Below are 15,859 nucleotides of genomic sequence, written 5' to 3'. Positions count from 1 at the left end.
AAGAAATCACAATTATTATCTTTTGTCAGATAAATTGTGTCTATATATTTTCACTGTGTATTTATCTATATCCTATGTTTTTATTTCATATACGGAATGGGCTGTCTGCACTGTACGTAGAACAATAATTTTCACTGTCCCTCGGTACACGTGGCAATAAACAAAACAAACAAAATTAACACTCCTCCTGATGGTTTAAACACTGAACCGCTAACATCACCTTCATTCATCCCCATATCTGATCCGCCATTGGTTATCGTGGGGTCGGAGAGGTAAAACAGCTTCCTCGTGAACTCCTCCTGTTCTGTCAGCTCCTTCATGTACGGAACCCACCCTCCAGTGAACGAGAGCTCCTGGACGTCATAGGCTAGATTTACCTAATGGAGGAACCAAAAATGAAAAATGAATCACGGTCTAGACTTTACTTGTGACACGGTTTCCGAGTGCTGAAGATAGTTTTCAGCCTGCACCCAGGGGGACTTCTGATCAGAGATCAATCGTATGACAAAGTCAGAGCCATCTCCAAAACAACTACATTTTACAAAACCTCATCAAATTAGTTAAGAATCATCATGTCATCTTTCTGTACTTTCAACTCCAAAACTAGGGTTTAAATATTCAAAAATTAACATATTTCTGTTTAATATTCAGATACTTCCCTCTTTTCCATCACAGGGAAATTTGTGCGTAAGCAGCAGTTTCTATACTACTACCCTGTAATGTCTTTTGGTGATGTTTGATGACCTGATCAAAGGTTAAATTGACCTTTTTGATATGGTTTAACTGATGGTGGAAGTTGTTGGAGACAGACACTGCTGAGACAGTGCTTTGGAAGGGCAGCTTCACTGTGAGCACTGGAGGGTAAACAACACAGGCAACTCTCAGGGAAAGGGAAGCAGGTAAGTCGCAGTGTGAATGTGCTGGTAATCTGTGGAGATCCGATGACCGTGAGAATTATATTTTGCACAAGTCACATGTGAATGGTTTGTCTGCTGTGTGAATATGTTGCTGTGTACAGAGGGAAGGTGACTCAGGGAATGATTTGCCACATACCATACATGTGAATATTTTGCTGTATGCGGAAGTCAGTAAGTCCGAAAATAATTAGTCACGTACCTTGCATGGTAAGGGTTTCTCTTCTGTGTAAATGCGTTGATGCTGATGGAGGGTCGATGAACACGAGAATGATTTGTCATACATCTCGTACATGAACGATTTCTTCCCTGTGTGAGTGCGTTGATGTTTGTACAGGTGCGATGACTGCGAGAATGTTTTGTCACACACCTCACAACTGAAGGGCTTCTCTCCTGTGTGAACGTGTTGGTGTGCACGGAAGGTAGATGAATCTGAGAATGATTTGTCACACACCTTGCACATGAAGGGCTTCTCTCCTGTGTGAACACGTTGATGGACACGGAGGGTCGATGACACTGAGAATGATTTGTCACACACCTCGCACCTGAAGGGCTTCTCTCCTGTGTGAGTGCGTTGGTGTTCACGGAGGGTTGATAACTTGGAGAATGATTTCTCACACACCGTACAACTGAAGGGCTTCTCTCCTGTGTGAATGCGGTGGTGTGCACGCAGGGCCGATGACTGTGAAAATGATTTGTTACACACCATGCACATGAAGGGCTTCTCTCCTGTGTGAACACGTTGATGGACACGGAGGGTCGATGACACTGAGAATGATTTGTCACACACCTCACATCTGAAGGGCTTCTCTCCTGTGTGAACACGTTGATGGACACGGAGGTTCCATGACTGTGAGAATGATTTGTCACACACTTCGCACCTGAAGGGCGTCTCTCCTGTGTGAGTGCGTTGGTGTTCACGGAGGGTTGATAACCTGGAGAATGATTTGTCACACACCTCGCACGTGAAGGATTGCTTTACCTAAAGGAAGAAATGAAAAACAAATCATGGTCCAGACTTTGCTGTGCTGTCATGTGACATATGTTCCGAGTGCTGGAGATAGCTTTCAGCCTGTACCCAGGGGACTTCTGATTAGAGAAAACAATTGAACAAAGTCAGTGCCATCTCCAAGACAACTTTTACAAAATCTTGTTATCTTTCTGTATTTTCAGCTCAAAAACTACGATTTAAAGTTTTGAAAATTAACATCTAAATATTCAGATCTTGCGCTCTTATCCATCACAGGGAAACTTGTACTTAAGCAGCAACTGCTGCACAGATTGATGTCTTATTTTGATGATGTTTGGCAATCTGTACAAAGATTCAATTGACCTTGAAATGATTGCACTGATGGTGGGAGAGGTTTGAGACAGACACTGCTGAGACAGACAGTACTTTGGAAGGACAGCTCCCCTGTGTGAGCACTGGAGGGTAAACAACACAGAAAACTCTCAGTGTAAGGGAAGCAGGTGAGCCGCAATGTGAATGTGCTGGTGTCTGTGGAGGTCTGATGACTGTGAGAATGATTTGTTGCACACATCACATGTGTTGGTGTTCACGGAGACCTGTTTTCTGTGTGAATAACATGTCAAACACCTCGCACATGAAAGGTTTCTCGCCCCTGTGAATGCATTGATGTTCACGGAGGCCTGCTGACCATGTGAATGATTTTATTTTTCTTCGTTCATGGGATGTAAGCGTTGCTGGTCGGGCCAGCATTTGTTGCCCATCCCTGAGGGCATTTAAGAGTCAACCATATTGTTGTGGGTCTGGAGTCACATGTAAGCCAGACCAGGTAAGGATGACAGATTTTCTTCCCTGAAGGACATTAGTAAACCAGATGGTTTTTTTTCCACAGCAATGGACAAGGGTTTCATAGTCGTCATTAGACTTTTAATTCCAGATTTTTATTGAATTCAAATTCCATCATCTGCCTTGACTGAATTCAAACCCAGGTCCCCAGAGCATTACCCTGGGTCTCTGAATTACTAGTCCAGTAACAATACCACAACACCACTGCCTTCTCATTTGTCACATTTTGTACATGAAGGCTTTCTCACATATGAGAAGTGCTTGCGTTTATGAATGGTCGATAAGTACCAGAATGATTTTACACATGCCTCACATATGAAAGGTTTCTCCCGTGTGAAGACGTTAGTGGTGATCACGGAGGGTTCATGATTGTGAGATGGACATCACAATTGAATGGTTTCTCCCAAGTGAATCGTCTGGTGCCTTGGGTATTGTAGATGTCACAAAACCTTTATCACAATTATCACATCTGAATTGTTTCCTTTCCATGAGTTGACTTTGTGTTAACAGTAGTTGCAACAGATGCAGCTTAGAATATCCTATCAACCTGTGGAGTCCCCAACACACCTCACATTTGAACAGCCTCCCATCTGGAGGAATGGGTCGTGGTTCATGAGCCTCAATCAATGATTGAAGCTTTTACCACACTTCTTCCCAGTCTCACCATGACCTATCACCCACATCCGAATATTCGGAAAGGTTGGTTCTGATGGAAGGTTCCACACCATTGACCAGTTTCAGATCTTCCTTGACCCGATCGATTTCCAGGTGATGGTTTCACTGCCCAATCTTCTCTGTGATGAGCAAAGCTTTGAAGGAACTTGATGTCTTCCCACAGTTGTGTCATTGTTCCTTGGGTGATGGTCAGGATCTATCTGTGGTTTCTATCCTCTCTGTATTCTCTGCTATAGTATGGTGTAATTCTTGAGTAAAACAGGAAAAGTAAACCTGATTTCCTCCAACTTCCTCTCCTCCTTTGCTGAAGCGACTGACTCCTCAGTAAGAGACTGTTCCACAGTGAGTGGCAGTCTGCTATTCCCCTGTGTCGGGCATCAGATGCAAGTCCTTTCTTTTTCCTCACTTGACTGTCAGACACCCTCTATTTCCAACAGGGACACTGGCTAGTGACCAGGAGCAGAGAGTGTGGCTACTTTCTTTCCTCCACCCAGACCCCATCCACCCAGGCACAATGAGGGCAAAGGAAAAGACAGTCGGACAGAGTGTAAAACATGCTATCAATTCACTGTGAGCCCGTGTTGAACTGACAATGACCAGTTTAACCCTCTGAGCATGTGGTTAATAGAAAACACTCAGGAGAAATATTAATTCAATGGAGATTTTGAAATGTCTTCCCTTGTTTTCCAAAATTATTTGAAGAAAACACTTTGGACAGGAAGTGTTGAAAGCTAAGGAAAATATTGCTTCATGTAGCTGATTGAAGGGTTCTGGTATATCCTGGGAAATTTTTTTTTAATGTATTTTATTACAGACATGTATCAAAACAGGTTGCAACCCATAAAGACAAAGACCCCGGGAAACAACTATACAGTCTGTACAAATGTTTTCCCCTTTCTCACCCTCCCCTTCTCTCCCCCCCCCCCCCCCCCCCCCCCCACTGCGACGAACAGCTCCTCAAACACGGTCACAAACATCCTCATCTTTTCTCAAACTCTTCTGCAGGGCCCTTTAACTCATTCTTTAGCTTCTCCAACCACAGGAAGTTGTACAGGTCACCCAACCAGGCCGCTACCCCCGGTGGTGATGTTGACCACCACTCCAATAAGATTCGCCACCGTGCAATCAGAGAGGCGAAGGCCACAACATCGGCCTTCCTCCTCTCCATGAGCTCCAGCTTCTCTGAAACCTCAAATATCGCCACCAAAGGGTCCGGGTCCACTTTCTCCTCCACTATCCTGGCTAAGACCACGAGCACGCCCGCCCAGAATCTGATAGAGATTCAGAAAATGCTGGAAATGCTCAGGTCAGGAAACATCTGTGGAGAGAAAAGAGCAGCACCTAGAGGAAAGTGTGAGAGGACAACACCGGGACAGACAGTCAGCAACACCAAGAGCTTAACATCACAGGAGAAACATAAGTTCATTGGGGAGGGGGTGAGCTGTTGGTCAGAATGAATATTTGGAAAGGCTGGAGATCTGGGAGATAAGCCACAGGAGTCCTGCAACATAGGACCATAAGACGTAGGAGCAGAAGTACGCCACTCGCCCCATCAAATCTGCTCTGCCATTCTTTTAGATGCCTCTTCTGTTAATACTCAACTCCATTTTCCTGCCTGATTCTCATTACCCTTAATTTCCTTACGATAAAATATCTGTTTATCTCAGCTTTGAAAATTCTTAACGACTCTACAGCTCTCTGTGGTAAAGGATTCTATCGATTTACTATATCTGAGAGAAGCAAATCATCCTCATCTCTGTCTTAAATGGATGACCCCTTACTCTGACGTTATACCCTTTGGTCCTACACTCTCCCACAAGAGAAACATCCTCTCAGCATCTACCCTGTTAAGTCTTCTAAGAATAGTATATAGCTCAACAAGGTCACCTCTCATTCTTCTAAATTCCAATGAGTACAAGCCCAATCTACTCAACCTCCCAGAGGAAAATCCCTCCATACCTGGGATCAATGGAGTGAACCTTCTCTGGACTGCCTCCAATGCCAGTATATCTTTCCTTCAATAAGGGGACCAAAACTGTTCACAGTATCCCAGGTAGTTCTAACTACTGCCTTGTGTAGTTTTAGCTAGACTTCCCTATGAAATAAAGACCAACATTCTAATTGCCTTCCCATTTATGCCAGCTTTTTGTGATTTAGCACGTGGACCCCAAATTCCTCTATGCTGCAGTTTCCTGCAGTCCTTCTCCATTCACATAATATTCAGCTCCTACTGAAGAATTTGGGATCTGGGCTTCATCCATTTTGGGCTGCTCAGAACAGATCAGACTCCATGGGCAGGCTTCTCACGCCATACCAGATTTCTGGTGCGGCATGCCGTTGGGATACTCCGTTTTGCCGGCTGGTCAATGAGATTTCCCATTGTGGGGCAGCCCCACGCCATCAGGAAACCTCCTTGCTGCTGGCAAAATGGAGAATCCTGACGGCGGAGAATTCAGCCCCATATTGGACACCACATGAGAACAGATACAGTGTGGAGAGCTTTACTCCTTATCTACTGCACACCCCCAGTCATAACTCAGGGCCATTTGACAATGCTTCTGGTTTTATGAACATTCATCACATTCACCTTTAGAAATAACTCTTTGACAGAAATTTCATCAACTTCTGCTTCATGAACAGTTGCTCTGTGGGCCAGTAAATACCACCCACAGATAACAGATATTGGCCTCCATATTTAATAACTGAACTCACTATGCCAGCAGAAACAGCCTCTCTCTGAAGAGATTGGTGCTGGAAAGGTATCCTTTAAAACAAAATGCTGGCTGTGATAATTATTAATTTAAGACCTGAGACCAGGCTAACCTTACATGAAGGACAAAGCAATCACCAACCAGAGGTTCATTCCTTCAAGGGAATAGGACCATTCATATTTGTTACCAGCAGGAGGAGCAATTAACAGAAGACTGGTGGTGCCAGAGAGAAGGAAGCATAACCACAGATGTTCAATATAATGATCTATCTTATATGTGTTACGAAGAAGTATCTACTTTCATCTTTATAATAGGCTAAACTTTGTAACAGTCTGTGGCTAATTTGAAATAATATAAGTCTTTAGATTATTATTCAACATTATGTATTAACTAAAGATATATAGAGACTGGTGTCGAATGTCACATTATAATCTGTTATGCCATATATTATATTGTATATTCATTCTGTATAACCTTTAGAAATTGTGATTATGGCAACACTTATATTAAGAACTCACTTTGCATAACCTTAAGTATAATTTCTATTGTAATCTTCCTGTACTAATTATTATGAAACATTTTGTGATTTAGAAGCCATGTCCATATTATCCTTTGTATTAAAAGACTTGTAGTAAAAAGCCAGCTGAGGCCTCATGGCTGATTAGCTGATAAAGAAGACTGAAGCTTTAAAAGTTTATTTTGGAATTCAAGCTGCTATATCAGCCGTTATCGGGAGGAAGGATTTGGCAGCCATAAATTCTTTCGATATAGGCTGAAGGAGTCTCCAGCTGGCAAATATCTAGAGTTGTGACTTATTATCAGTTTTAAAGGTCACAGGAGACTCCTTGAACATCTGGGATAATAGCGTCACCATGTAAACCTTGAGTGTCTTGAATAAATATTACTTATTAGGAAAGGGCCAGAATACAGAATAGTGGAAGGAGTAAAGAAGAGTGGTGGAGAAGGTCTAAAATGTATATAGCCTCTGCTCTTGTGTCTATAAGCCGAAATAAGTTTGACTGAACGGTAAGACAGACTTTTCTCCCAGCCGTTTTTAAGATCTTTAATAAAGCCTATGAACAGAATTTGACACACTTGATCCTTGTTTACTTTTTCAAGTCTAACACTACCAAAGTTCAGAATCTCATATTTACCTACGTTAAAATCCATCTGCCAAGTTTTTGCCCACTCACCTGTCAAGGGAGTGTCCCTTTAAGAAATGTTTTTGTATTATCACAGGGCTTCAGTGATGTCATTGTGAGGGTGGAGCTGGGCTGTGGCTCTGTGAGTTTTTACTTTCGCTTTGAGCTTTTACTTACGTTTTGAGTTTGGACTGGTTTGTAATGCACAGGTTAGAACAGAGAACATACAGTGCAGAAGGAGGGCATTAGGCCCATCGCGCTATACCAACCCACTTAAGCCCTCACTTCCACCCGATCCCTGTAACCCAATAACCCCTCCTAACCTTTTCTTGGTCACTAAGGGCAATTTATCATGGCCAATCTACCTAACCTGCACGTCTTTGGACTGTGGGAGGAAACCGGAGCACCCAGAAGAAACCCATGCAGACACGGGGAGAACGTGCAGACCCCGCACAGACAGTGACCCAGCGGGGAATCGAACCTGGGACCCTGGTGCTGTAAAGCCACAGTGCTATCTACTTGTGCTACCGTGCTGCCCTCTGTGGTTGAAAGAAGTGTTTCTCTGTCTTCATTTTAAAAGCTGTTTCCAGAGTACTTGATAACTTAAAAGAGATAACTGCTTTCCGGAAGGAATTCAAACCTGCTGTTTGAAAAGGGAAACAGAGTATCAATAACAAGTCTTAGAGCGCCTTATGCTGGATCACACCTTTGAAAAGGAGTTTCTGGTTTATGGGATCTTGTTATTAAATTGGAACAGTTAAGGGAGATTCATTAAGGGTTATAAATAGATTACTGTAGCAGTGTGGGGCTATTTATGTTTGTAGTTGATAAAAATTCTTGCATGTGTGTGGTTGTACAAATGTTAACTAAATTCGTAGAATAAAGTTTGTTTTTTTGATTAAAAGCACCTAAGAGCTCTGTTGAATAACACCTGAAAGGCAGTCTTTTGTGTTCATCCTAGTCAAATTCGATGAACAGTCGTAGGTCAGGTGAACTCCATGATATACTTTGGAATTTTCTAAATGCTGGCCCATAACACACCTAACCTATATTGTGCTGTCGACACTTTGTGTCATCCTCACTACTGGCCTTCCCACCCATTTTTGTGTCATGTGTAAACTTGACAATGGTGCATTCACTTTCCTTGTCCAAGTCATTAATGTATATTGTGAATAATTGTGGCCCCAGCACGGATCCCTGTGACACTCCATAAGTTACAGGTTGCCATCCTGAAAAAGCTCCTGTTCTCCCAACTCCATCTTCTTTCAGTTTGATAATCCAGTATCCATGCTAATGTACTACTGACACCATCGGCCCTTATCTAATTAGGTACCTCTCTCTTCCTTTGTGCAGTAACTTATCAAACACTTTTTGCAAATCCAAGTATATTATATCTACTGGTTCCCCTTTATCTATCATCGAGTGAACAGCCTATTTGATATCACAGGTAAATGGTTGGTAGGTTAGTATTAGAACATAGAACAGTACAGCACAGAACAGGCCCTTCGGCCCTCGATGTTGTGCCGAGCCATGATCATCCTACTCAAACCCACCCTATACCCGTAACCCAACAACCCCCCCTTAACCTTACTTTTTAGGACACTACGGGCAATTTAGCATGGCCAATCCACCTAACCCGCACATCTTTGGACTGTGGGAGGAAACCGGAGCACCCGGAGGAAACCCACGCACACACGGGGAGGACGTGCAGACTCCGCACAGACAGTGACCCAGCCGGGAATCGAACCTGGGACCCTGGAGCTGTGAAGCATTTATGCTAACCACCATGCTACCGTGCTGCCTATTCCTTTCTTCTATCCTTTATGACTTGTCTTAAGATTGAAGGCTAAGTATGAAAAATTAGAGTGAAAACTAAAGATCAGTAGGAAAATTTAAAACATTGAAAATTCAATTAAATAAGACTGTATGCTGTGGTAGGTGATGAGTTATGACTGGAACTGGTGAACCCCATTGTGGTTTATCGTGACTACACATGTGGCAAGTGTTAGTTGCTTGAGGAGCTTTGGCTCAGAGCTAAGGGGCTGGAGTCTGAGCTTTGGACACTGCAACGTATCAGGGAGGGGGAGAGTTACCTGGATGTTGTGTTTCAGGAGAGTCACACCCATAGATTAACTACCTTGAATTTGATCAGGAAGAGGAGGGTGTGACCACAAATGAGGCAGATGGAGGGTTGCAGGATGTAGGGTTGCAGGAGCCACAAGCCCTGTTGCTGTACAACATGTTTGAGACTCTTGCTCCCTGTGTGGAGAGCAGGGACAGAAGGATGAGAAAACTGACCATAGCACCAGGGAGTCATTCAAATGGGTGAGGTGGGGGGGGGGGGGGGGGGGGGGGGGGGGGGGGAGAAGAGCATGTCATCCTAGTCGAAGATGATTACTGAGGGTAAGGCAGTGGATGTTGTCTACATGGACTTCAGTAAGGCCTTTGTCAAGGTCCCCCATGGCAGACTGGTATATAAGGTGAAGTTGCACAAGATCAGAGGTGAGCTGGCAAGATGCATACAGAACTGGTTCGTTCATAGAAGACAGAGGGTATCAGTGGAAGGGTGTTTCTGATTCGAGGGCTGTGACTAGTGGTGTTCCTCAGGGATCAGTGCTGGCACTTTTGCTCTTTGTAATATATCTAAATGATTTGGAGGAAAGCGTAACTCAAACATTAGGGACCTTCAAGCGGCTATTGGATAGGTACATGGATTACGGTAGAATGATGGGGTGTAGATTAATTTATTCTTAATCTAGGACAAAAGTTCTGCACAACATCGTGGGCCGAAAGGCCTGTTCTGTGCTGTATTTTTCTATGTTCTATGGTTTGATTAGTAAGTTTGCGGATGACATAAAGGTTGGTGGAATTGTGGATATCGATGAGGACCGTCAGAGGATATAGCAGGATATAGATTGGTTGGAGACTTGGGTGGGGAGATGGCAGATGTAGCTTAATCCAGACAAATGTGAGGCAATGCATTTTGGAAGGTCTAATACAGATGGGAAATATACAGTAAATGGCAGAACCCTTAAGAGTATTGATAGGCAGAGGGATCTGAGTGTACAGGTTCACAGGTCACTGAAAGTGGGCAACGCAGGTAGAGAAGATAGGCAAGAAGGCATACGGCATGCTTGCCTCCATCGGACGGGGCACTGAGTTTAAAAAATTTGCAAGTTATGTTGCAGCTTTATAGAATCTTAGTTAGGCTGCACTTGGAATATAGTGTTCAATTCTGGTCGGCGCACTACCAGAAGGATGTGGAAGCATTGGAGAGGGTACAGAAAAGATTTACCAGCATATTGCCTGGTATGAAGGTCATTAGCTATGATGAGAGGTTAGAGCGACGGAGGTTGAGGGACGACCTGATAGAAGTCTACAAGATTATGAGGGGCATGGATAGAGTGGATAGTCAGAAGCTTTTTCCCAGGGTGGAAGAATCAATTACTAGGGGGCATAAGTTTACGATGTGAGGGGCAAAGTTTAAAGGAGATGTACGAGGCAAGTTTTTTCACACAGAGGGTGGTGGGAGCCTGGAACCCGCTGCCAGGGGAGGTGGTGGAAGCAGGGATGATAGTGACATTTAAGGGGTGGCTTGACAAATACATAAATAGGATGGGAATAGAGGGATACGGACCCAGGAGGGTAAGGGGTTTTAGTAAAGACGGGCAGCATGGTCGGTGTGGGTTTGGAGAGTCAAAGGGCCTGTTTCTGTGCAATAATCTTCTTTGTTCTAGTCAGGGATGTTGTAGCTAGGGGAATAGACACTGTTCTCTTTAGCTTGGATCGATATTCCCACAAGCTGTGTCACCAACCTGGTACCAGGGTTTCCTCTTTCTGCCTCACTTGTGGTCACACTCCCCACTTCCTGACCGAATTCAAGGTAGTTAATATGTGGGTGTGACCGCCTCCTGAAGCACAGCATCAAGTGTAATATATGTCAGACCAGCTGGGATTGTCCAGAATTTCTGTTTTAATGCTATCTCATCTGGGCTGCAAAAAAAAGATTTGTGTAGAATTGGGTTATGGGGAGCAGGCAAGAAGTTGGAGATGAGGCCGAGATGAGATCAACCTCGATTTTATTGAATGGCAGAGCAGGTTCGAGGGCTGAATTACCAACCACAGTTCTTGTGTCACCTCTCTTCAGCCATTGACATGCCTGACCACACTATCCTCCTCCTGAAACTCTTCTGTGTTGTGCAGTCAGTGTGGCTGCTCTGACTTGTGCCACTTTTCCCTCTTCAGTTCTACACAGAGAATCTGCTGCAATGGTGAATCTTCCCATCGCCATCGCTCTGGTTCTTCCCAAGGGTCAATCTCTGCTTTTCAATTCGATTCAGCCTCTCGGGCTAGCGCTTCCTCACATTCCCACTACCGAACGCTGGGCACCAACTGCCGCTGTGTGTGACAGACCTGCACTTCCCATCAGGCACCGCAAGCTGGCTGTGCCCTGATTCCATACTGCCACTCCTCACTGCGCAGGCTCCGGGAACAAATGCAGTGTGCAGTAATGTAGTTCCGAAAGGATGAGAGTCGGTCTGGAAAGCAGCTGTGCAGACTGGACAGAGCATGGAGTAACAATGTCCCACCTCTTATATGATTTGCTGCATGGGGTGACTGACACGTTTATTTCTGGCAGGACATATGGTTCCTCTATCCCGATTGGCTGTCGCAGCCATCGATCAGAGAGCTGAGCCAGCAGAGTTACTCATGAATAGAAGGTTGTGTACCACACTTCTATAATTGGCTAAGGAGGACAGTGGTACCATAGTTGGCTAAGGAGGAGTACTGCAGGAAATGCTAAACATTAAAGCAAAACAAAAGCAGTTCTCTGAGAGAGTCTTGAATCTTCTACTCTCACAATGTCATCACTACTCAGAGTGTGGCACTTTTTCCACTTCAGGAAACCTCTGAGTGGTGATGACATTGTGAGAGTAGAAGCTTCAGGCAATTAGTCTAAAAAAGCCATTGTACTTGAAGAAGTAGCACCACATTGCTACAATGTACAGACTGAGGCTGGGGTGGTTTTCAGAAGAAATCATCTTGAAAACCAGAGAAGACTTTCACAACAACATGATGGATGAGAATGTATGTCAGAATCAACGTCTGCTGCAGTGTCAGATAGTTCAGCAGTTCCTGAGCAGGAGAATATCACGGAGAACATTGAATCTACAAGTTCTGTGATGCAAGGTCAAACTTTGAGAAGTTCAAGCAGAGTCAGAAGAAAACCTCATCGACTCTATTTGTAGATTTGGACTATTTGTACTTACTATGCTTGCTGTTCTTGTGTGTGTGTGTATATATATATATGCCAAACCAGTTTTTAAAAATGTAAAATAAATACTGTTAGACTCATGATATATGTAAATATACTGAGGTACACAGAGGGAGAATTCAAAATGTCCAAATTACCTAAGGAGGTGCTGTTAGGTAATTTGGACATTCTGAATTCTCCCTCTGTGTACCCGAACAGGCACCGGAATGTGGCGTCTGAGGGCTTTTCACAGTAACCATTGCAGTATAAGCCTACTTGTGACAATAAAGATTATATTATATGGTGATAATGTATTCGGCATGGTAGCACAGTGGTTAGCACTGTTGCTTCACAGTGCCAGGGTCCCATGTTCGATTCCCGCTTGGATCGCTGTGTGAAGTCTGCACGTTCTTCCTGTGTGGACTGACTCTGGGTGCTCCGGTTTACTCCCACAAGTCCCGAAAGACATGCTGTTAGGTGAATTGGACATTCTGAATTCTCTCTCTGTGTCCCCGAACAGGCGCCGGAATGTGGCGAACAGGGGATTTTCACAGTAACTTCATTGCAGTGTTAATGTGAGCCAACTTGTGACAATAATAATTTATTCTTTCAAAGGAAAGGTTGTTGTGATCTCATGGTTGTGTTGTAATTCACCGAATAACCACAAGGAGTCTCACTAGTATTTCAGTGAATGTAAAGTCAGCTGACCTAAGACTGGTTCGAGGAAGTCGGAGAGGCTGCATGTGCATAATTCTCTTGTTATTTATCTGTTCTCTTATATATAGTTTACCCACAGTTAATTTTAATAAACTGTTTATAGCTTTAACTACAAGTGTTCTTGTAATAAATAAGGCCATCCGACAAGAACAATGCAATGAGGTGAGGTGTAATTTTCTGTGAGGAGCAGAGTGTCTGAGTATTCTGACATGATTTCCTATTGTTGAGTTGTGTGTGTGTGTGTGTGTTGGGAGCTGGTTACTATCCTGTGGACTTTGAATGGTCATCTCTGTCTGTGTGTTGGGATCTGGGTGTTTTTTGTCTTTTCAAATCCCAAGACCACCCTCTCTCTATCTCTCCACTACCTCCCACCCCCCCCCCCCCCACCCCCGGGTAACATAGTCAGGAAAGTGAAAATATAAACACTTGTATATATAAAGACCGCCAACTGCAAGATGTCCCTATGGTGTTGTCCCTGCTGCTCCGGACTTTGTTTTCAGCTGTTGATCACTTTACATTTTGCTTAGCAAATGCCGACCTGTACCCGTGGTTACGAAGTCTCCTGCCTGTTGCCAGGCAGAGTTGTACAAACTTCGACTAATCATCCTTTCCAATGTATTTTATTTTACCTTAAATTACAAAGAATATTGAACACAAAATAGTCTTACAAACTTCACATTGATAACCCATTCCTGACTCGAGCCTTCTCGACAGTGGGCAGGATTTGAGTGGTCTGGAGTGGTCTCCCAGCACCTCAGGAGCAGGCTGGGTTTGAACATCCACCCACTATATTTGGCTGCAGACACTTTAACGTTGTGTCTTGTACTCATGTTCTGGGCTCTAACATTGCTGAGAACGGAGGTGTTCACAGAGCTGCCTCCTCTTGTTACTGAACTGATGTCCACAACTCTCGACAAACTAAGGTAAGTCGACAAGAGTTTTGCTCTGATCTGTTGGTTGTGGGGGTTCAACTCTGTTTATTACCAGCCACTCTTGGTATGCATGTCTGCATGTAGCGCTCTGTAGACCAATTGGTTTAAACTTGGACTTACCTACAGATGCTCCTGACATGTGCATCTACTGGTTTGATGATAATTGATGAATGAATGCTGTGCCGTGCTGTGATTGCGGTGGATACAATCCTGCTGCTACTGATGGCTCACTGCACCTCATGGTTATCCAGTTTTCGGATATGTCCTTAGTCAACATCCCAGTAATGATTAAGACCATAAGACATAGGAGCAGAATTAGGCCATTCGGCCCATCGAGTCTGCTCCGTCATTCAATCGGCTGATATTTTCTCATCCCCATTCACCTGCCTGCTCCCCATAACCCCTGATCTCCTTATTAATCAAGAACCTATCGATCTCTGTCTTAAAAAAACTCAGTGACTTGGCCTCCAGAGTCTTCTGTGGCAAAGAGTTCCACAGATTCACCACCCTCTTGCTGAAGAAATTCCTCCTCATCTCTGTTTTAAAGGATTGTGTCTTCAGTCCGAGATGGTGATCGCTGGTTCTAGTTTTTCCTGCAAGTGGAAACATCCTCTTCATGTCCACGCTATCCAGGCCTCGTAGTATCCTGTAAGTTTCAATAAGATCCCCCTCATCTTTCTAAACTCCAACGAGAACAGACCCAGAGTCCTCAAACGTTCCTCATATGACAAGTGCTTCAATCCAGGGATCATTCTTGTGAACCTCCTCTGGACCCTTTCCAAGGCCAGCACATCTTTCCTTAGACACAGGGCCCAAATCTGCTCACAATACTCCAAATGGAGTCTGACCAGAGCCTTATACAGTCTCAGACGTACATCCCTGGTACATCCTCTTGACATGAATGCTAACATTGCATTTGCCTTCTTAACTGCTGACTGAACCTGCACATTAACCTTAAGAGAATCGTGAACAAGGACTCCCAAGTCCCTTTGTGCGTTTGATTTCCAAAGCATTTCCCATTTAGAAAATAGTCTATGCCTAAATTCCTCCTTCCAAAGTGCATAACCTCACATTTTTCCACATTATATTTCATTTGCCACTTCATTGCTTGTCCAAATCTTTCTGCAGCCCCCTTGCTTCCTCAATACTACCTGTCCCTCTACAGATATTTGTATCTTCTGCAGACTTAGCAACAGTGCCTTCAGTTCCTTCTTCCAGATCATTAATATATATTTTGAAAAGTTGTGCTCCCAGCACAGACCCCTGAGGCACACCACTAGTCACCGGCTGTCATTCTGAAAAAGACCCCTTTATCCCCACTCTCTGCTTCTGCTAGTCAACCAATCCTCTATCCTTGCCAGGATCTCACCCTGAACACCATGGGCTTTTAACTTATTTTAACAGTCTCCTATGTGGCACCTTGTCAAAGGCCTTCTGGAAATCTAAATAAATCACATCCACTGGTTCTCCTCAGTCCAACTTCTTGTTACCTCCTCAAAGAACTCTAACAGATTTGTCAGACACGACCTCCCTTTAACAAAGCCGTGCTGACTCAGTCCTATTTTACCATGCACTTCCAAGTACTTCGCGATCTCATTAATTACAGACTCTAAAATCTTACCAATGGGAGGGGAGTGGTAGTTTTGAATTTATTTGACCTGAAGCCATGAGACTCCAGGGAGTCAATATTGAGGAATTTCC

General features: G+C 43.9%; 1 protein-coding gene across 2 annotated transcripts in view; it reads right to left on the bottom strand.

Moving 5' to 3' along the window:
• Positions 1-15,859, bottom strand: part of LOC119976636 (zinc finger protein 271-like) — a 31,785-nt gene that overhangs the window by 1,784 nt on the left and 14,142 nt on the right. For both annotated transcript variants that reach the window (XM_038817274.1, XM_038817275.1), the window contains exons 3-4: positions 1,117-1,896; positions 221-377 (exon numbers count right to left, since the gene is read on the bottom strand). In XM_038817274.1, the coding sequence (XP_038673202.1) occupies positions 221-377; positions 1,117-1,896 (937 nt within the window). The remainder of the gene's footprint in view (positions 1-220; positions 378-1,116; positions 1,897-15,859) is intronic.

Source organism: Scyliorhinus canicula, chromosome 13, assembly GCF_902713615.1.
Source record: "Scyliorhinus canicula chromosome 13, sScyCan1.1, whole genome shotgun sequence".
Classification (NCBI taxonomy): domain Eukaryota; kingdom Metazoa; phylum Chordata; class Chondrichthyes; order Carcharhiniformes; family Scyliorhinidae; genus Scyliorhinus; species Scyliorhinus canicula.
This window is presented reverse-complemented; position numbering and strand designations above follow the sequence as displayed.